General features: G+C 42.4%; 1 protein-coding gene across 1 annotated transcript; it reads right to left on the bottom strand.

The window, feature by feature from the left end:
- Positions 1-37: 37 nt before the first annotated feature.
- Positions 38-23,647, bottom strand: LOC120065197 (protein kinase C delta type-like). Its single transcript, XM_039015988.1, has 18 exons — positions 23,520-23,647; positions 15,268-15,403; positions 14,789-14,988; positions 14,616-14,685; positions 11,366-11,525; positions 10,815-10,846; positions 10,528-10,613; positions 9,694-9,823; positions 9,511-9,611; positions 8,660-8,759; positions 8,341-8,471; positions 7,950-8,123; positions 6,597-6,688; positions 4,184-4,246; positions 3,761-3,899; positions 2,680-2,868; positions 2,432-2,560; positions 38-2,167 (listed from the first exon to the last, which is right to left on the bottom strand). The coding sequence occupies exons 2-18, from the start codon at positions 15,380-15,382 to the stop codon at positions 2,009-2,011; spliced, it is 2,070 nt and encodes a 689-aa protein (XP_038871916.1). The 5' UTR covers positions 15,383-15,403; positions 23,520-23,647; the 3' UTR covers positions 38-2,008.

Here is a 23,647-nt window from a genome sequence, read left to right as displayed (position 1 = left end):
TAAAGTGCTTTATATGGCAGAATGACTGAAGACACTAGGAGTTGATGATTTTTTATTAAGATGTAAAAGATGGAGACAGTAAAAAAGCACATCCTTAGCACACCAATAATATACATTTTACAACAATATACATATAGATATATAGATCTATATACAGCATCTCAATAAGTTCAATTCAAATAAAGACATTCACGTAGCATCATACACAATAAGCACAATAATCATACACCAAATCTTTCCCTGTCCCATATGAGGCTACATGTAACGGCAGCAATACCTGTAGTTGCTCAGTCTGAACTTGGTCTTCTTAACACTACATGGCACACAGTCCAAATGACCACACAATAGAGGCAAAGGCTCCCCATGCAGTGACGAACTGGACATTTAGATTAAGTCAATCTTTCAAGAATATGTGACACATTTAGAGGTTGTTGTGATTGAGAGGTGGTTGGTGTTGGTATGAGGTCTTTAAACATTTCCTTTCACAGCCACAAACACGCACACACATACACACACATACACCTTCCAACCCTAATACAAGTCAGGACATTAAAATATAAGGCCGCCCGTGTACATCTGGACACCCTAGCATGCACACAAAACAGTAACACCTACAGTATATCTGTACAACATAGGCCCATTCCTGTATAAGTTTAAATCCTATAATTTCTCTAAGTACCAAAGACTGCTTGTGCTTCTATTGCAGTCACAAATACTAACATACAACAACTCACTCAAGTTGAGGGTTTGATCACATGAATCAGGACACCTTGACAAACTGACCCTGACCCTAGGATCGTTTCACGAAATGGGTGCCTTTTGTGTCCCTTTGATATTTTAAGTAGAAATGATGCACCAATATTGAATTTTAAAAGCCTGTAAATGAAGTGCACTATAATTTAAACCACATCGAGTATTCAATAAATCAATTTTTTTACATGAATAAAGGCCAAAATTCTGCATTTTGACATGTCCCTCCATCAACCCTGTGTCACTTCTTGGAACATTTCAACCCACTTAATCCCAAAATATCTCAAAATTTCACCATCATTGTAAAGGTCTAGTTATTGTGCTGCTATGACAGTCATTTCTGAAGATGATTATTTATATTCATGTGATTAGTGATGCATTCACGTCTGTCCCTCATTTTTAAGGCCAACCCTTATGCAAACAAATTGTCCCTTTTAAATAATGGACCATTCTCACCAATTTAAATGATTCACAGCAGTGGACATCAATTGGGTCTTCTGAACAGCATGGTGGAAAGGGAAGGAAGTCTTCTCTCTCTTTTTGGTCTATTTATAATTGTTTTATCATCTTTGACTGAGGTGGTCGATCTCAACACATTAACCCCGTTCGCTCAATTAATGTTAGGAATATTTTTATTTGATTAAACTTTCATTATGTGTGGAACATAAATATAGTTCCTAATTTCATGAGCACCATGTAGTCGGTCCCATGCTCTTCATCACATGAGGAGTAATGGATGATCTTCACCTAAAACCTTCACAATGTTATCGCCAACCCTGTTAGAGGCCCAACGGTAACTTTATCAGATTGATATTATATGGGAGTTATTTGTTCAAGGAATACTTAATCAATGAGAAAATGTTGGATTTATCTCAAACATGCTTTTAAATAATAGTTAGGCAGTTAGGTAACAGGGTTGACAATGTGGTACAAGTGAAGATAAAATGCTCTTTGTTCATAGGATTCTTATGTCTGAGATGGAAAAATGTGTTTATCCGTAGGAAACTGCTTGTGCTTCTATTACAGTCACAAATACTGAACATTGAACAGCTCACTCAAGTTGAGGGTTTGATCACATTGAATGCAATTGAATGCTGAAAGAAAATATATTTGTAAATTAATTTCTTAAAAGTTTGCATGTCCAAAAGGCAACCATTTCATGGAACGACCCATTAGTAATGTATCCCTGGCTTCCCCTATGACCCCAGTAATGTCACTGAGAACTAAGAGCATGGGGATTGGTTGACAGGCCCCTCCCTCACTTTTCCAGGAGAAGCTCCATCTCTGGGTTGATGAAGGAGAACCCGGCGAAAGCTGATTGGTCCATGGAATCCATGAAGTTCTTGTCACCATGGGAAAGGCAGGGTTTCTCACTGAGGAACTCTCGGTCGAAGTTGCTGCAGTCGTTGGGGGCTTTCTGTTATTGGCAGGAGAGATGTCAATCAGTAGGGAGGACAAGTGATACATGGAGACAATCGGTGATTAATCAAATTATGCCTAATTTCTACTGAACATTCAGTAGTTTAATTATTGTAGATCTTTGTTTAGATACATGAATGGCTGTCAGTGACAGCCTCTTCTCCCCTTTGAAACGACCCCAAATACTGTGTGTTATATTATGGTAGGCCTATATATTACAACTGTTTTATCATCACTATAAAACCTCATGTCTAGACCGTACCACTTTGGGTCTGAAGGGGGGTTCCACCTCCCTCCTCTCCAGGGCGGGCCAGCTGATGGTCTTGAAGAAGGGGTGGACACGAATGTTATCAACGATGCCTAGCCTGCGAGTCGAGTCTCTCTCAAACAGCTGCAGCGGCGGAGGAGAGAAACAGTGAGTAAGGGATAAAAACACACAAAGGAGGAGAGAAATAGACTCCGAGGCAGAATAGGACACTGTATGGGAGGAGGGAATGGGGGTGAGCAGACCTTCTCCATCAGGTCCTTGGCCTCCTTGGTGATCCAGCGAGGGTAGTGTGGCGTGTCCATGCGGATAGACTCAAAAAGCTCGTCCTCGTCATCACCATGGAAGGGTGACTGACCAATCAGCATCTCGTACAGCAGCACCCCGAATGACCACCAGTCCACGGAGAAGGAGTACTTCTGACCCAGCAGTATCTAAAAGTGACGTCATCAGATAGAAAGACACGGTCAGTGACATCATCATAGTGAGACACTCGTAAAGGTATAGTCGCAGTGATTGCTTCTCAAATAATACCCTATTCCCTATCGACGGGTTGGTTGATTAGCAACAAAACCGGAGGAGAGAAACAGTGAGCAAGGGATAAAAACACACAAAGGAGGAGAGAAACAGACTCAACTATGGAGCATAACAGACAGGGTTGGCTTAGATTGTTGAGAACATGTAAACTGTACTTAGTCTCCAATTTTTATTGAAAACATAAATACATTTGCACAATGAACACTTGTTGTCTCTCAAATACATCATTACAGTTGTTGGTTAGCTAGCTTCAAAATTGTTGCCATATTAGCATAAACTTGACATCAGTGAAAAAACCTCAAAACAGCCAGATATGATTCCCCACATGGCAGCTTCTTGTCATTGTTGCTAGCTATCTGGCCATCCAGAATCACAACAACACATGGACACAGACTTCTGCCCCATTGAAGCGGGCGCATCGTTTTTGTGATGTTGTCACCTAACCCATCTCTCAGAGTGCACTACTTTGGCTCTGGTCAAAAGTAGGGTACTAAATAGGGAATAGGGTGTCATGAGATGCAGCCATGTATACAGTACACTCTTAGAAAAAAAGGTGCTATCTAGAACCTAAAAGGGTTCTTCGGCTGTCCTCATAGGATAACCCTTTAAATAACCCTTTTTGGTTACAGGTAGAACCCTTTCGAGTTCCATGTAGAACCCTTTCCACAGTGGGTTCTACATGGAACCCAAATGGGTTCTACCTGGAACCAAAAAGGGTTATCCTATGTAGACAGCCAAAGAACCCTTTTGGAACCCTTTTTTCTGAGAGTGTATGTCTGTGTTCCATACCTCTGGAGCGATGTAGTCAGGAGTCCCACAGAAGGTTGTGGCTAGGCTCTCTCCAAACACGTTCTCCTTACACATGCCAAAGTCTGCTATCTTTACATGTCCGCTATGATCTAACATCACGTTGTCCAACTTCAGGTCTCTGAGGGCAGAAAGACAAAACAAGTGAGGGAGAGTTGGAGGGAAGACAGGGTGGGAAAAAATGTGTGGTGTAGAAAGGTTGAGAGGGTGACTAGAGTTGTGACAGTATAGAAAAGCACAGCTAATAATCACATACTCACTGTCCCACAACGTGATACTATCACTATATCAATCCTTGGTGGAAGGGCTCTGGCCATTTTCTTTTATCTGTATGGTAATGTGATTGAGTGAGTAAGAAGTTAGTGAGTGTACATTAGAGTGCTGATGATGGCATTTGCTATTTACCTGTAAATGATCCCTTTGGAGTGCAGAAACTGAAGGCCACAGATGATCTCAGCAGAGTAGAACCTGGAGGGAGAAAAGATAGATAAACATCACTACACAGTCTAGAGATCCAGCTGGCTGGCAGCAGAGTACTACTCTATCTACTTTCCTGTTGAGTTAGTCCCTGAACACTGCTGTCTGTCGCTGAGGACTCCAGTCCAGTGTGTAGCTAGCTGCATTATTGAAGAGGCCATTTGTATAGAGTGGTGCTCAGAGAGGAAAGCTGAACAATGGCCTCATACTGTAGGGTGAAACCTGAGAGGTGCTCCTGACCCAGTGGCCCCAGCCTAGCCACAGCTGAAGGATTAGCCTACAGTATCTCTGACCTCCTGCTTCTCTTTTCAACTCTGGCATGGGGAAACTGATTGGGCCTTGACATAGGTGGAGAGAGACTGTGTATGCTCTTGTCGCTGGTGATTGATTGGGATTGAGAGACTGAATGATTGACTTGAAGTAAGCTTTGTCCAGACAGGTTTCTCCTGACTCTCACTCAACACACAAGTAGATACCGTCACACGCATCAGCCGTCCTGGTATCAACCGGCTACACACACACCATCATATGGGTAGTTTGTTCAACGAACAGAGCGCTTTTGATATTTTAAGTAGAAATAGTGCACCAATATTGAATTTTAAAAGCCTGTTATATTAAATGATGTGCCCTTTAATATGAACCACATGGAAAATTCAATAAATCAGATTTTTTATATGAATAAAGACTTGTTAAAGTTCCAAAAATCAGCATTTTGACATGTCCCTCATCATGTTTTTCTGACTTATTGGAATATTTTAACCCACTTAACCCCCAAGTTTTCACCATCATGGTAAAGCCCTAGTTATTTTGTTGATTTGACAAAGTCATTTCTGAAGATTATTATTTATTTCATGTGATTACTGATTCATTTACCTCTGTACCTCATTTTAAGGTCAACCCTGTTACGTGAACCAAACTTTTAATTGCCCCTCAGTGTTGCACACAACAAGATTCCATTCCCCCTGTCACAAGGGGATTTCATGTTGAAAACATCTACTGTGTTAGGGTCAACCCTGTTACTTTATTTGGCACTTACTAAAGTATTTTTTTAATTTAACCTCTTTAGTTGGGAAAACATGTTTTTATGAAGAACATGTGGTCTTTATGACAGAATGTTAAAATTATTGAATTTCTTTACCAAATTACACTACCCAAAAGGCACTCTATTGGTGGAACGACCCATATACACTCACACACACACACATGCATGTAGACACACACATACACAGTGTAGTATTCTGGGGGAACCGCACAACAGTATGCCAAATTGTGAGGAGGCAACTCAGTAAGAAACAGTGTGTATTGGGTTTTACAGTGTTAAGTGTGTTTAGGGTGCGGCCCAGTGTCTCTGTGCCACTGCGTTAAGATGCTTAGGGTCAGTTAGTGGATACAGGTTTATTGTTCTGTGATAGTGGGACTCATTTGAAACTCAACAGTTCACCAAACTACCCAGGGAAACATATTACATAACCAGGAAACCAAACCCACGAGACTTTCCATTCTGCACTGCCAGCTTGTGTGCTGTGCAAACACACACACACACACACACACACACACACACACACACACACACACACACACACACACACACACACACACACACACACACACACACACACACACACACACACACACACACACACACACACACAAACACACCCATACACAATTAGTTAATGATTAATACAGTGAGAGCAGAGAGGTGAACATCTCTCTCCCTTTCTGAAACTGTCCTTGAGGACCGGGGAGCGTGCGTGAGGACAATAGGAGCAGATGCCAATGCTGGATCGGGTATAGCTGGCAACAGTGTAGAAGTGAATGTCTCCTGTCATCTCACCTGTCCTGAGCATAGAGGGGATAGAGGCACCTAACGACTGAAAAACTTTAACACCACTATAACTAAGCACCAGTTAGTTTAACATCCCATTTCAGATCCACACTCAGAAGGGCTCAACAGCCATGCGACTCTGTACCTTCTCTGTGTTTGACCTCACTCAAACTATCTGAATCTAGTCTTTCTCTTGTGGGACTTCTGCAAACACAAATACAGTCACACTGACAGAGAGAGACACACACACTCCTTTGCATGGTGAACAGCTACCCATGGACAGTGACCAACCCAAAATCCACCAATGCATAATTTCCCCGTATGTAGCAGGGAAACCCCATAACCCCATAACACTCAGCTACAGTCTCACACTGTGTAAACACCGTCTTTGCTTTATAGCTGTCTGGTTTCCATCAAAGTATTGGTGGTGAGTGTCTGTATGTCTCTATGAGTGAGTAATAGTGACATTAGGGGTGTGTGTTTATCTCTGTCTGTGTGACTGGGGAAACTCACGTTGCTCTGTAGAGGTCAAAGCGTCCCTTCTCCTGAATATGGAACATCAGGTCTCCTCCATTCAGATATTCCATGACAAAGAACAGGTGTTCCTGAGGACAACACGGTCAAGGTCAAGCATCATAACACATACTGTAAAGCTACCTAGCACAGTAGTAGTGTAATAAGCTATGATAGCGAGTTTGTGTTTACATCACTTCTTATTGGAGAAAGCTTTTGAAGATACTTATTGTTATTAGTAATGTTAATCAGAAAAAATGGTGTTGCTATATGTTGCTATAATAACCAGAATGACACACAAAAAGGGAGTGTGTGTAGGGCTACAGTCTGTACCTTGGACTGGAAGGTAGAGTAGAGGAGTGTGTGTAGGGCTACAGTCTGTACCTTGGACTGGAAGGTAGAGTAGAGGAGTGTGTGTAGGGCTACAGTCTGTACCTTGGACTGGAAGGTAGAGTAGAGGAGTGTGTGTAGGGCTACAGTCTGTACCTTGGACTGGAAGGTAGAGTAGAGGTGTGTGTGTAGGGCTACAGTCTGTACCTTGGACTGGAAGGTAGAGTAGAGGAGTGTGTGTAGGGCTACAGTCTGTACCTTGGACTGGAAGGTAGAGTAGAGGTGTGTGTGTAGGGCTACAGTCTGTACCTTGGACTGGAAGGTAGAGTAGAGGTGTGTGTGTAGGGCTACAGTCTGTACCTTGGACTGGAAGGTAGAGTAGAGGAGTGTGTGTAGGGCTACAGTCTGTACCTTGGACTGGAAGGTAGAGTAGAGGTGTGTGTGTAGGGCTACAGTCTGTACCTTGGACTGGAAGGTAGAGTAGAGGTGTGTGTGTAGGGCTACAGTCTGTACCTTGGACTGGAAGGTAGAGTAGAGGAGTGTGTGTAGGGCTACAGTCTGTACCTTGGACTGGAAGGTAGAGTAGAGGAGTGTGTGTAGGGCTACAGTCTGTACCTTGGACTGGAAGGTAGAGTAGAGGAGTGTGTGTAGGGCTACAGTCTGTACCTTGGACTGGAAGGTAGAGTAGAGGTGTGTGTGTAGGGCTACAGTCTGTACCTTGGACTGGAAGGTAGAGTAGAGGAGTGTGTGTAGTGCTACAGTCTGTACCTTGGACTGGAAGGTAGAGTAGAGGTGTGTGTGTAGGGCTACAGTCTGTACCTTGGACTGGAAGGTAGAGTGGAGGTGTGTGTGTAGGGCTACAGTCTGTACCTTGGACTGGAAGGTAGAGTAGAGGTCTGTGTGTAGGGCTACAGTCTGTACCTTGGACTGGAAGGTAGAGTAGAGGTGTGTGTGTAGGGCTACAGTCCGTACCTTGGACTGGAAGGTAGAGTAGAGGTGTGTGTGTAGGGCTACAGTCCGTACCTTGGACTGGAAGGTGGAGTAGAGGTGTGTGAGGAAGGGGTTGTCCCAGGCCAGGGCCAGGACTCTCTTCTCCACCATGGTACACTCCACATCATCATCCATCAGAACCACGTCTTTCTTCAGAGCCTTCACCGCAAACCACTCCCCCTGACCTTTCAACTCTGCCAGCAGGACCTGGGGAGAGAAGGGGGGGGGTGAAGAGAGGAGGGACAGAATAAAGGAAAGAAGAGAAGAAAATAAGAGAAAACAAAAGAAGAGAGGAGAGCCTGATTAAATATTATATTGGTGGTAATATTAAAGTCTGTTGTCCCTACTGCTTCATTGTATGTGAACTGTACTGTGGTGAGCTTTACTGCTCTGGAATCCTGAATGTCTGCTGTACCAGGCTTACCTTGCCAAAGCTGCCCTTGCCTAGGACCTTGTGAAAGACAAAGTTGTCTACGTTGATGAGTGTCAGGTGGGTGAGGCGAGATGGGGGATGCGGGCTGGAGCCCTTCCACAGCCTGCCATAAGGGTGGCCGTCTGGGGAAGACACAGCTTATAAGGTCCACAATTGTCACCACAATTGTCATCATAATCATCATTATTATAATTAACGTTATATATAAAAACATATTTTACTCCAAACCATTCACACAAACTTGATTTCAGTGAATTTAAAATAACACATCATCAAATATGTTCATAAAATCAAACACACACAGACTGACCATTGACATCCAGACCACTAGTGGAATTCCTATTGACTTCCTGATAGACTCCTATATCTGGGTCAGCTAGAGTTGGGTCCAAGCGCCGAGTGGAGGATTTCTGAAAGACATACAGGAAATATAGGGAGAGATAATACATATATAGAAGGGTGATGAGAGGGAGAAGCAAATAACACCTTCGTTGTCACCTTTGACAGATATCCATAAACAAAGATGCATTACACTGTATGGGGACAGGGCTGTAAAATACTGTTGTTGAACAGTTATACAGCATTTCACTTGACCCCATTGTTATACGGCCTACATAATGCTGACTTAAGAATGACATAGCAGCTTATTCAGTCAGACCATAGTCATAACATAATATATAAACATAGTGTCCAGGGGAAGGTAGTTAATTGCTATTGCCTAGACAGGGCCATGATAAGGAGCATTACGGTTGTTGGAAGCCTCACCACCACAAAAAGTCTTCCTGTCCATAAACATACCAGGGCTCAGTTTTTCAATGGTTATCTATCTGGATTTCACCCATCGGATAGGATAAAATGCATAGAAATAGAATGAATAGAACAGAGAAATCATTGACTTCAATTGGGACTCCCGTCCTATTAATTCTTTTTCTATGCATTTTATCCTATCCGATAGCCGAAATCCAGAACTTTTGAAAAACTGGGCCCAGGACAAGAAGCTCAGGTTCCCATAGCCATACAGATACAGTCGATCTGGGCCAGGTGTCACACACACATTCAGTAACATATGTCAATGCACACACACCCACACGTGCACTTGCAAGAACACACATCCACACACATGCCTGCATGCTTGCACATGCACACAATCAGCTCACTCACCTGGCTGACTTGTGTAAGTGCTTCAGCCAGTAGTTTCTGGTTGATTCCACAAAGGTTGGCCACTTTATCCTGACACTTATGATGCACATTCATGGCACAATCTACAAGAGCATAGAAGAGTTACAGTATACAGTTAAATACAATGACAATGCAGACGCAACACACACACACGCCGCTCCTTACCTTCACACTTGAGGCCCTGCCTGACCAGGCCCCACAGCAGACTGCCACAGTGGTCACAGAAGGTGGGACTCATGTAGTTGTGGTTCTTGAAGCGGTGTGGCATGTCTATCTTAAAGCGCTCCTTCTGGAACTGTGATGGACACACACAACTCATCAACACCCAGATCGGTAACGGGGGGCAAAACCCCCGCCTGGGAGGGTGCCTCATGGCCTACGCATCTCTCTCTCTCTCTCCTTCCTTCCTTCCTTCCTTGTTCTCTCCCTATCTTCTTTTGTTTTGCATGCCCTGGTGTTATTCTTCCTGAGCCTAGGTCCTGTCTGTAGTAGTTTCAGTGGGGTCCTGTAGACTGCCATAGACAGGCACACTTTCTCTTGGTCTCCTCTCCTGCTCTCTCTCTAGTCTAGAGAGGGCCTTATATACCCCTTTCTAACTCAGAACACACCCCTTCTCACCACCCCTCACTTATGAGTGAAGGGAGATTCCCTCATGTTTGAATGTAACCTCTAAGCTCAGTTACCTGTGCTCTTTGGCCCTTTCTATTGATGAATATTGATGGGGATGTGAGGGGACCTCATCCTTGGTCGAGGTTACCTCATCCTTGGTCGAGGTTACATGTCTGATTAATGCCTACTAGTTTGGACTCTGACCCTATGACACCTTGACAGCTAATGGCATCACAGCTATTGTTCACATTATTAATGGAGGAAAACCTCCTGACCAGTTGAATCAATGGAACGGAAAACTTATAGGGAGTAAACTCCACATTGGATTGACACAAATAAGTAAATTAATAAATAATCAAATTAATTAATTAACTAGTAGTCCCAACGTACCACAGTGTCCCGGCTGTTGGCTGCCGTGCCCGTACACCTGCCGATGATCTTGTCGATGCATTTCTTGTGAATAGCTGCATTGCATTCTGGGAGAGAAGAGATATGGAGAACATTGATGACAGGTGAGCACCATTCATACAGGCAGATATCGAAGTCACTGGTAGGGCTGTACAATCTGCTCTGCATTGAGGTAGTGTTTATAACTACAGTGTTTATAGGTGTGTATCTATGATGTTGTGTGTATGTGGTTGTATAGCAGTAGGTTGTCCACATTATTGTACACTTACGTCTGCACTTGTACCCTTGCTTGTTGAGCCCCCTGTAGAATACAAAGGTATAAGAGTGAGAGATTGTGGAGGGCCAGTGATGATGAATGGAGACAAAGTGAGAATGGACTATATAGATGACAGGTGAGCACCGTTTATACAGCAGCACACAGAGACTCATCCACCGTTTCCAGAGACACAACCTATTCTACCAGAACACAACAGTAGTAGTGGAAGCTGTGCTGATTTTGCGAATACATTGCTAAATGTTGATAAGTCTTGTGTGGGTATTTCCAGACAATGCAAGACTTCTGACCCGCTCCCGGAAACACAACCCCTAAAGTTAGATAGATAGGAGGAGATCATAGGCCATACTAAGACATTGCCTTATCTTATCCCTTCACTCAGTCTCTCAGTATAAAGTAGACCGACCAAGACTTAAATTGGATGAATGGAAGAGATAATAAAACTTGTAAATAGGGAATGACTTCTGTTAGCATGAAGCTAACAGAAACTAGAGCTAGGAGTAAAGAGCCATGAGGACAGGCGGCTGGACAAAATTAATAACTGACCAGACAAACTCTCTGCAGACGGAGCAGAAGGTGGGCTGTCTGAAGAAGGTGGCGATGAACTCGTGACATTTGACCTCGTGGATCTTGGCCTGTTTGATGGCTCCTCGTCTGCGGTTTATGGTGGGACCCCCTGCCTCCTCCTTTGTGGGAGGCTTGCCCTCTATAGGTGACAGGGAGAGAGTCAGGCTAACAGCAGAGCGTTATGGTTAAGAAACATCACTGTAGCATTAGGAACAGTAGTGACAACATTTGGAGTGCTTGGCCCACTGTTGGTTTGAGAAAACAGGCAAAACCTTATAGAGCCAGTAAGAGAACTATGTTTAAAAAACTAACAGACAGGTATTCATACACAAAACCTATACATGACTGCAAGAATGTGTGTGTGTGTGTGTGTGTGTGTGTGTGTGTGTGTGTGTGTGTGTGTGTGTGTGTGTGTGTGTGTGTGTGTGTGTGTGTGTGTGTGTGTGTGTGTGTGTGTGTGTGTGTGTGTGTGTGTGTGTACGTGTGTGTGTGTGTGTGTGTGTGTACGTGTGTGTGTGTGTGTGTGTGTGTGTGTGTGTGTGTGTGTGTGTGTGTGTACGTGTGTGTGTACGTGTGCTTGAGTGAGACAGATGAGAGCGGAATAGATCAAATCAAACGTATTTGTCACATACACATTGGTTAGCAGGTGTTTATGCAAGTGTAGCGAAATGCTTGTGCTTCTAGTTCCGACCATGCAGTAATATCTAACAAGTAATATAACGTAACAATTTCACAAGTGTAAAGGAATGAATACGAATATGTACATAAAAATATATAAATGAGTGATGGCCGAACGGCATAGGCAAGATGCAGTAGATGGTATAGAGTACAGTATATACATATGAGATGAGTAATGTAGGGTATGAAAACATTATATGAAGTGGCATTGTTTAAAGTGGCTAGTGATACATTACATCAAGATGGCAAGATGCAGTAGATGGTATAGCGTACAGAATATACATATGAGATGAGTAATGTAGGGTATGAGAACATTATATAAAGTGGCATTGTTTAAACTGGCTATTGATACATTTAATTATATCAAGATGGCAAGATGCAGTAGATGGTATAGCATACAGTATATACATATGAGATGAGTAATGTAGGGTAAGTAAACATTATATAATATAAAGTGGCTAGTGATAAATTGATTACATCAATTTTTCCATTATTAAAGTAGCTGGAGTTGAGTCAGTATGTTGGCAGCGGCCACTAAATGTTAGTGATGGCTGTTTAACAGTCTGATGGCCTTGAGATAGAAGCTGTTTTTCAGTCTCTCGGTCCCTGCTTTGATGCACCTGTACTGACCTCGCCTTCTGGATGATAGCGGGGTGAACAGGCAGTGGCTCGGGTGGTTGTTGTCCTTGATGATCTTTATGGCCTTCCTGTGACATCGGGTGGTGTAGGTGTCCTGGAGGGCAGGTAGTTTGCACCCGGTGATGCGTTGTGCAGACCTCACTACCCTCTGGAGAGCATTTCGGTTATGGGCGGAGCAGCTGCCGTACCAGGCGGTGATACAGCCCGACAGGATGCTCTCGATTGTGCATCTGTAAAAGTTTGCGAGTGTTTTTGGTGACAAGACGAATTTCTTCAGCCTCCTGAGGTTGAAGAGGCGCTGCTGCGCCTTCTTCACCACGCTGTCTGTGTGGGTGGACCATTTCAGTTTGTCCGTGATGTGTACGCCGAGGAACTTAAAACTCTCCACCCTCTCCACTACTGTCCCGTCAATGTAGATAGGGGGCTGCTCCCTCTGCTGTTTCCTTAAGTCCACGATCATCTCCTTTGTTTTGTTGACATTGAGTGAGAGGTTATTTTCCTGACACCACACCCCAAGGGCCCTCACCTCCTCCCTGTAGGCCGTCTCGTCGTTGTTGGTAATCAAGCTTACCACTGTAGTGTCGTCTGCCAACTTGATGATTGAGTTGGAGGCGTGCATGGCCACGCAGTCGTGGGTGAACAGGGAGTACAGGAGAGGGCTGAGAACGCACCCTTGTGGGGACCCAGTGTTGAGGATCAGCAGGGTGGAGATGTTGTTACCTACCCTCACCACCTGGGGGCAGCCCGTCAGGAAGTCTAGGACCCAGTTGCACAGAGTGGGGTCGAAGACCCAGGGTCTCGAGCTTGATGACGAGTTTGGAGGGTACTATGGTGTTACATGCTGAGCTGTAGTCGATGAACAGCATTCTTACATAGGTATTCCTCTTGTCCAGATGGGTTAGGGCAGTGTGCAGTGTGATGGCGATAGCGTCGTCTGTGGACCTATTGGGGCAGTAAGCAAATTGGAGTGGGTCTAGGGTGTCAGGTAGGGTGGAGGTGATATGGTCCTTGACTAGTCTCTCAAAGCACTTCATGATGACGGAAGTGAGTGCTACAGGGCGGTAGTCATTGAGCTCAGTTACCTTAGCTTTCTTGGGAACAGGAACAATGGTGGCCCTCTTGAAGCATGTGGGGACAGCATACTGGGATAAGGATTGATTGAATATGTCTGTAAACACACCAGCCAGCTGGTCTGCGCATGCTCTGAGGACTGGGCCGGCAGCCTTGCGAGGATTAACATGTTTAAATGTTTTACTCACCTCGGCTGCAGGGAAGGAGAGCCCGCAGGTTTTGGTAGCGGGCCGTGTCAATGGCACTGTATTGTCCTCAAAGCGAGCAAAAAAGTTGTTTAGTCTGTCTGGGAGCAAGGCATCGTGATCCGCGACGGGGCTGGTTTTTCTTTTGTAGTCCGTGATTGACTGTAGACCCTGCCACATACCTCTCGTGTCTGAGCCGTTGAATTGCGACTCCAGTACTCTTACCCTAAACCTAACCTTAACCCTAACCTTAACCCAAAGACCTAATCTTAACCCTAACCCTAAACATAACCCTTGCTCCTAACCCTAAAACTAATCCTAGCTCCTAACCCTTAACGTAATTCTAACCCTAACACTAATTCTAACCTTAACCCGAAACCTCCTAGAAATAGCATTTGACCTCGTGGGGACCAACAAAATGTCCCCAGTTGGTCAAATTTTAGTTTGTTTACTATTCTTGTGGGGACTTTTTCTCTGTTCCCTCTTGCTCCGTCTGTACTCCAAAAGTGAGCATTGAACAGATGAGAACCAAGGCAACAGACAGACAGCTTCAGAGTGACAAACATGACATATAAAATATAGATCAAAAACAGACCAGATAGGAGGGGAACAGAGGATGAGAAGAGTAGAGGTGGGCTTCATCTCCTGAGTCTCACCTGTATCAGTTGCTCCCTCCAAGAAGTACTGCACTGCCATCATCACCTTCCCTGAGGGCTGCAGGTCAACCTGAACACACACACACACACACATACACACAATCATCTGCAAGTTAGACACACAATTCATGCAGGACAGTAGTGAATCAGACTGTAGTCAAAGTCCCTCTTACCCAGAATTCAGTGTGGCCGTTGGCCTTTTTGCAGCGCTCGGCAAGGACAGACATGCCAACTGTGACCTCGGCCAATGGCTCCTCTGCAGTCTTCATCAGCAGCACCTGCAGGACACGCCCCTCGTAGATGTGGGCGTCGAAGCTGGCCTTCCAGGCTGGGAACATGGTGGGCTTCTTCTGAACCAGCGTCTTACCACGCTCTGGAGAGAAGGAGGGAGAGAGGGAAAGAGGGGGAAGGAGAGAGAGGTTAGATAGAGGTTAGAAAGAGAGATTAGATAGAGATTGATTTCTTTCATACTCCTGTCTAACAAGCTAAAAACCTGCATATCTGTACAAAACCGGTCCTCGTGTATGACTTTCATAGGACATACAGTATAAAGTATTTAATGACAGGGTTACAATGTGACTGTGTGGGACAATGGGACTAATATATTTCTACTATAACACACTAGTGACTATAGTAATAGTCAGATTCTCACCGGTGGTGAGGGCCTCCTTCATCTTGATGGCACAGAAGGGGGTATCAGAAGGGGCCAGGGGGGACAGAACACCCAGATCGTAAGAGTTGAAGGTGATCCGCAAGAAGGGTGCCATGGTGACGCGTCACTGGGCCACCTGTTCAAAGACATGGCCAAGCAGAATGTAACCACAGCAACATATTTCTAGAAACAGTCCATCACTCAGCCTTCTGTTCATACGCACATGACAGCCGTGATTCAGTTACAGATGTAGGATATTCATTTGAGCCAGTTTGCTACAGCAGGAAAATAATCCTGCAGCAACAGGAAATGTCAATTGTTTTGTGGATTATAATTACTGGACATTTTTTGTAGGGGTTGATACATTTTTAATTAGGGCAAATCAAGTCTGACATTTTTAAGTGGAAATTACAAACTTTAGAAGCCTTTTTAAACCTTGAATACACCACTTAAAAATGTTCCTGCAACAACGGGATGATCAAATTAAGATACGACATCTGAACATCACCTACGGTGATGAGAGCTATACATACACATACACACACCCTGCATCATCAGTCACATGCTACTAATATGGATATTTATTTCATTCATTGTTTGATCATTGTAAAAGTATAAGCAAAGACTAAAGTGTGATATGTATCCACTCAAGATGACAAGCAAAATGGATGAGGTAGAGGGAAATGAGGAGAGACAGAGAGAAAGGGAGAAGAGATTAGATATCAGTCTCATAATGGAGTCATATGACAGAAAGAGATTGTGTGTGTGTGTGTGTGTGTGTGTGTGTGTGTGTGTGTGTGTGTGTGTGTGTGTGTGTGTGTGTGTGTGTGTGTGTGTGTGTGTGTGTGTGTGTGTGTGTGTGTGTGTGTGTGTGTGTAACTAACACACACACATAACTATTATTGTGAGGACCAGAAGTCCTTTTTGACCAACTGGGGATATTTTGTTGGTTGCCACGAGGTCAGATGCTATTTCTAGGAGGTTTAGGGTTAAGGTTAGAATTAGTGTTAGGGTTAGAATTACGTTAAGGGTTAGGAGCTAGGGTTAGGGTTAGGTTTAGGGTTAGGGTTAGGGTTAAGGTTAGGGTTAGAGTAAGGGTATGAGTATGGGTTAGGGTTAGGGAAAATAGGATTTTGAATGGGACTGAATTGTGTGTCCCCACAAGGTTAGCTGTACAAGACTGATTCTCTCTGAGTGTAGCTCTGGGAGTGAAGGTATTTCCCTGCATTCCTGGGAGGGAGCAGGTCTCAATATGTCCAAAGTCCTGTGTTTCTATTCACCAGCTCTACACCACCACCTATGCACATCAACAATAAGTCAGGAGACAAGGAAATGGTGGCAAAAACAAGGAAAGAAAAAAAAGAAAACGTAAGAGGACAGAAAAGAGGCGGAAGAGAGACAGAGAGAGGAATGTCATGCAGTGTGTACTAAAGGAGGTGTCCATGTGTTCAAGCCTTGAGCTGTGCTGCTTTCAGGTGTTGATCAATAATAAACTCTGTGTGTGCGTGCCTGTGTTTGTGTGACTGCGTGCATGCCTGTGCGTGTGTTACCAGGGAATCACAGAGATTGATATTGATTACCTATCAGATCAGAGCCTGGGTTGACAAGGACAAGGGACTCTTTCTCTTCCTATGTTCAAGGTCCATTGTTAACTAACCTTGTCCACCAGTTAGTTCTCTCTCTGTACAGTATATGTGGTAGCAACTGAACCTAATAATAAAAATACTAATAATAACACATTATATTTATGTAGCGCTTTTTAAGGACCCAATGTCGCTGTGAGCTCATAATCCCTTCCTTTTCATCTCTCTCTCTCTCTCTTTTTTTATTGTTTTGTCCCATGCAGACATGCATTCACACATCTTCCCCTTATGACTCACAGACAGCTGACTGATAGCACCTCAGACAATGACATCACACACACTGGGCTCTATTTGAACAAACCTAACACAATGGTAAATCAACCACAGGCGGTAGCTTATATGTTCAGGGGTGTGTCAGAAATATTTGTGCTATTTTCACTATCACAATTATTGGCGCACTTGCTGGCGTTGGCTCGAAAGAGCTGGGTATTGATGAATAAACAAGTTGTGGGTGTGTCGAGGCTTGGCCCCTCACTGGCCAATCAGAGCGTGTTCAAAGGCAAAATATGTGGTTGCTTCAATTTGTGTATTTATAGTCTTTTATGTATTGCGTATAATCAACTCCAATTCCAATGTTAGTCCGCTATAGTTTGTTAAATGGCTTACAGAAAAAAAAGGTGAAAAAATGTAGACCTATATTTTCTAAATACGTTAAGTAATTGCTTGGTTTTAATGTGAAAATATATACATAGAATTAACACTGATATAGGGGCTCCTACTGTAAATTGCATTATGGCTGAGCATGGACATGCCAAACGTTGTCAATAAGCAAGATTAAATGAATGATTGATAAAGCCTAAGAAGAGAACGAATAATTGTAATCAAAACGAAACAACAACTTGTTTTAAATTGGCTATGCCACACTTACAGGCACCATAATTTCTTCCCATGGGCATATAATATTAAAACAACGCAGGCAATGGAGGGTTTACGTACATCCTTCTCACAGTTGCTGGACAAAAGATCCAATATAAATAGAAAGGGAGAATATCCACGCAGCGTTATACTGCTCCCAATAGGCCTATGTTTTATGAACATAATCGGAACCATTTTACAGATCAGATCGCATTCACACATCTCCAGAAGTTGCAAGCACGCCACGGACCTTGTCACCATAATACCAGGAAGGTGAATCATTCTAATAAGTTTAGTTGTAATAAAATGTAACGAAAAACAAGCCACCAGTTTTTTTAAACAACAATAAATACATGTAAAATGTAATGATAGCATAAAATCTCCATGATAAAAAAGACAGGCATTGCTGTTGAACCAGCCTTCGTTATAGTAGGCCTATGGGAGGGCTTGGGTTTTGAACATATGAAACGGAAAACAAGCTATTTTTACTGGTTACATATGACTTCTAAATACGAGGTTCGCCAGTATTCACCAAGGGTATCATCTCTCGTTTCATGATGGGCATGTAAACGTAGCCTACATCATGGAGGGGTTTTTACGCACGTCCAAAACGGGACCTGCATGGCTAAAATACTGTGGGCCTGCCTACAATGCATAAAAAGGGAATGTCAGCTCACTGTTTTACTCCTCTCAAACTTGATATTATAATAAAGCTTTGATGATTAAGATATATTTCCAAGCGGTTTCAGGAACCAAACCCTTTATCTGCAGTCTTGACTACTTTGTGATTGCATTGGGCAGACAAAAAAAGCCTTAATTGAGAGGAGGGGAGGCTATATTTGGTTCTTAATAAAATAAAATAAAATGGGAAAAAATATGAGTTTTTATATTTCTAAATACAGGCACAAAAAGCACATTGGGCTACCTTTGTTCCATGTGCATATGGGCATTGTGCGTCATGGCTGGATAGTCTGAGTTTCCGCTGTCAAAATGAATGCCTTAACCAAATGTGTTAGCGCTAAAACCAGCTTTTGGTTGGTCTTAAATATCCCTATCAGCACTGCCTGAAATCAGCACTTTGGGTCATGTTTTTAAGGACACGCCTAAAATATTTCCACCTCTCCCATCTGAGCGCAAGCGTGCTGGTGTTAGACAGGTAAATTGACGAACCTGGCGTTAGAGCTGGAAAATGCCAATGCACCAGTTTTACATGACGAAATTTTAACTAACGTGCGTTTGACACGAAAATACAGCCCACTCTCTGTCAGAGAGCTCTTTACACTGCGTGTATGGGATCTGTCAAACTATGGAAGGGATTCTTACAGTTTTTTAATCGCTTCGGTACAATTTTCACAAGTATTTGGTACATTTTCACAACTCTTAGTACAACTCAAAATAGATAATCAAAAAGGCAGTTGTTTCGCAACTCTAAGCACATTTTTAATTGACTAAGTACATCACACAAAATTATATAGTCACTTTTTCACCAAACCTATTTTTTTTAATATATATATATTTTATTTCACCTTTATTTAACCAGGTAGGCTAGTTGAGAACAAGTTCTCATTTACAACTGCGACCTGGCCAAGATAAAGCAAAGCAGTTCGACACAAACAACAACACGGAGTTACACATAAACAAACGTACAGTCAATAATACAATAGAAAAAAGTCTATAAACACCTAATCAGTGTTTCATCTAGAAATACATGTTTCACATTGCAATATATGTTCATATAAAGTAATTGCCTTTCACAATGCAATGCTCACATTACTTTTGACATGATTATCTTCTCTTTTGTTAAAATATATTTTACTACTACTTAATCTGACTGCTCTTAATTGATGATCACTTAAACATTTGGTAAACCTTTAGATTTGACATGTAAACTGGTTTGTCTACTACAGATTAGCAGATGTTACAGCAGGTGCAGCGAAATGCTTGTGTTTCTAGCCCTTACAATGCAGTTATACAATATCAATACAATACCAATACGCAAATAATCCAGAATGTCCAAAACAAGAAAGGGGGAGGTTCATACTGCTTTACTAAAATTGCGTTGGCCAATACAGTGCTGTAATACTGTAATATATGCCATTTATGTAGCAGACACTTTAATCCAAAGTGACAAGAGTCCACACATTTTGGTATGTGACCCCAGTGGAAGATGTTTGCTTGTCATCTCCATGAGCGCACCACCCTCCTTCAGGCCATGGATGAGGCATGCAATGATTTCAGTCCGACCTAATCAGGCTTGGATTCACCATGCCAAAAAGTTTTTTCCCAGGTGCATGAACAATGAGGATATTCACTGCGATTGCGATGGGAACCTATGGCCAAATGCTCAAGACAAGTTTTAGATCATAAGTAAAATGCTAAAATTGCAACAACGAAAAACACCACCAAGATGCCTCTAAAATGTTCTCTAAAATTCAGTCCGCCAGCCATGCCCATTGCCACGCCCCTTGTCACGCTCACCACCTAAATCCCTTTTTAATCCAGAAAAAAAGCCTGGTAGTATATGGATAAAGATGACCACCCTGTGATGGAGGATGCAGCACAATGCACAGTCCAGTATTTATAGTGGGACACAATGGAATAGGAAGTTAAATGATATCTTTACTCCATGTACCTGTACACACTTCCACACACACTTCCACACACACACACACAACATCATCATCAGATCAGTACAAGTTGGTTAACGGGTGGGTGTGCAGAAATCATGTCTTGTTCTTGCTTCATCTGTGCGCTGTTTGTCAAATGTGGATGTGGTTCACAAAATTCAGTTGGCATTATGATAAGACACAGTGGTGACTCATCAAATGCAATGCAACTTAAAAAGGGGCTTCTTTTAGCAAGTAAAGTTGCATATAAAAGTTTGACAGTAAATGTATAGAAACTACCTTTGTTTTCAACCTAGTTATTAGTGAACAACAAACATGCAGAAGTGGTCATGACATGTCCAGTAATTGGGAAATAAACTGAACAGTGTGGATAAGTGGAAGTCTTTAAAACTGCTTCTACATCAATGGCAATTCCTTGCATCATGCATGTCACAATGAACCCACAGAATGTCATGATCTTGAGAAACCCCAGAGGGCTTTGAAAGCAAGGTATTACAAATGAAAAATAATGGTTTCTCTCATTGTCTCATAACTGAGTAAGGTCTGGTTTTATGTATTTAAATGTGTTGACAGTCTGCTCACAATAAGACCCGTGCGTTTACAGTTGAGAATAATTTGAAGTAGGGAAGACCACGGTTGGTTGGCTCATGGATTGATTGTCACTGCTTATTTTTACTGTGTAATAATTTCAACATAAACATGTGTGTCCTCTATAGGAGAGGTCATCCATGTGGTCAATTCAGGACAGGATCACAAAACATGGAGGTGAGACGAATATTAGAATGTTTCATGGTTGAAATTAAACATTTGTATGCTTGTTATTTCTTTTATAAATAGTTGATGGAAGTATCCATAAAATATATTTATTGGAACGAGGAAAGGGATAGATTTATTTCAAGCCTATTTGTGAGTTCCTAGGTCAAGCAATGTGGTAACTAGCATCTTAATTAGCATTGGGGTGGTTGGCGATGGTTGTCAAATTGATGTTAGGGTTGCTTGTCACAATCTGACAACCACCCCCATTGTAACAATGTACCCAGTAAGCTAAATGACGTTGAAAAGATGCCTAGAATACTTATTTTCCAGATGTTGAAAAGACATCTGTTTCACAAGTTTGGACAGCACAGTACAGCACAGCGCAGTACAGTGCAAAACAGTTTAATTTGGTAGAGTACAGTCTACTCAGTAGAGCAAGGTAGAGTACAGTTTAGTTTAATTCAGTAAATTATAGTACACCACAGTACAGTTGAGTACAGTAGGATACAATACAGTACATTATACTGTAATTTACCCTACTGTGCTGTACTCTACTGTACTGTACTGAACTATACTCTACTTTACCTTACTGTACTGTATCCTACTGTGCTCTACTGTACTATACTATACTGTACTGAACTATACTCTACTTTACTGTACCCTACAGTACTCTACTGTACTGCACTGAGTACATTATACTCGTATTTACTTTACTGTACTGTACTGTACTATGCTCTACTGTATACTGTGCTGTCCAAACTTGTGAAACACAGGCATCTCTGATTGGTTCAGATTTGGTCCAGTCCGGACCTGCTTGTCAAAACTGTGAGTCATGTGACTCCGACTGAGAGTCAGCAACATTCTCACACACACACACACACACACACACACACACACACACACACACACACACACACACACACACACACACACACACACACACACACACACACACACACACACACACACGTTAACACACACCCATGCTCCTGTTTGAAAAAGCTTTCCTTGTTTCAACAAAAACAGCTTTACTTTTTTCACTTCATAAAAATTTCATTTTCATCCAAATATCTGATGGTTACTGTTTATTTTGTGTTGATATGTGTTGATATGACAATTTGAGTGGAGTAAGAACTACAATGTCAAAGAAAATATTAAACTATGTTGAAAATATTTTTACTTATTTATTTTTATTATGTTAGATAGAAATACTGTTAAAAAAATAAAGACTACTTTTTTCAAATAACGGCTTCAATTGTTTATTTTATTGTAAATTAGATCAATTGTTGCTGGGGAAAAAGGCAAACACTGCGACAATTGTCAAATACACCGGATAGGTGCAGTGAAATGTGTTATTTTATAGTGTCAGCCATAGTAGTATAGAGCAAATTAGGGTTAACTGACTTGCTCAAGGTCACTTCAACACATTTTTCACCTTGTTGGCTCGGGTGTACTTGGCTCTGCCCACCTCCTTACTTGTGCTGCCCACTATGATTCATTTGCTCCATTGGAAACGACAGGCTGTGGTCTATCTTGGGTTAGATATAAAAATCTTTGCCCATACTGTGTGACAACCAACCCTGGATGTGGCTGTTTGTCACAAGTGGTGTGTTTAATGGCTTGTAACTCTATGTTGGAGTAAGATATGAGGATACAAAGGTTCCCCATTTCAACCCAAGACCTTGGTATTTCTCTTAATATTGAAAATAGTCTCGTAAGATATAGCCTAATATAGGCTCCCGAGTGGGGCAGTGGTCTAAGGCACTGCATCTCAGTGCACGCGTCACTACAGGCCCTGGTTCGATTCTAGGCTGTATCACAACCGGCCGTGATTGGGAGTCCCATAGGGCGGCGCATAATTTGCCCAGCGTCGTCCGGGGTAGGCCGTCATTGTCAATAAGAATTGATCTTAACTGACTTGCCTAGTTAAATAAATGGTGTTGAGAAATACACAAATTAGTAAAAAGTATGAAAACCAACCACGGTTTCCCCCAGTATTCTACAATGCCAAGTTTCTATTGAATAATTCATTTGCCCCTTGCACATGAAATTGTACTGTACAATTTTTTTACCCGGAATGTAGCGGATGTCAGTGCACGCCAATATCAATATATAACATTACAGTTGACAACGTTTTCTTCATTTTCTGGGGTTACGGAAATACTAGCTACCTAGTATTCGCGCAAGTTTTCGTAAAGTTTCCAGTGCACTGTATGTAGCTTAATGTTTTCTTCAATAAAGGCTATTTAAATAATCAACCTAAAAAAAGGTATTAAACTACATTGCAAAACGTAACAACAGCGAAGTTACGAACGTATATGCGTCTTTCTCAATTGTTCAAATGACCGAAAGTATTTTCCCCTTGACTTACCTCGTCTTGCAAATGTACGGATTATTTATTGTTCTGTGACTTTTCTTTTTCTTGTCTTCCTTCCCGTTGCTCGTTCTGTGATTCCGTTGATCGAGGAAGTAGCCTTACTGCTCGCTTGCTCTGTAGAC

Source organism: Salvelinus namaycush, chromosome 20 (genome assembly GCF_016432855.1).
Source record: "Salvelinus namaycush isolate Seneca chromosome 20, SaNama_1.0, whole genome shotgun sequence".
Lineage (NCBI taxonomy): Eukaryota > Metazoa > Chordata > Actinopteri > Salmoniformes > Salmonidae > Salvelinus > Salvelinus namaycush.
This window is presented reverse-complemented; position numbering and strand designations above follow the sequence as displayed.

Bases quoted from the DNA above. Each gene is read 5' to 3' on its own strand.
- LOC120065197 (XM_039015988.1), bottom strand. From the start codon at position 15,382: ATGGCACCCTTCTTGCGGATCACCTTCAACTCTTACGATCTGGGTGTT. The intron at 14,989-15,267 runs GTGAGAATCTGA...CCTTCTCTCCAG, and splicing joins GAAGGAGGCCCTCACCACCG to AGCGTGGTAAGACGCTGGTT. The intron at 2,561-2,679 runs GTCTGCTCACCC...CCGCCGCTGCAG, and splicing joins CCAAGGACCTGATGGAGAAG to CTGTTTGAGAGAGACTCGAC.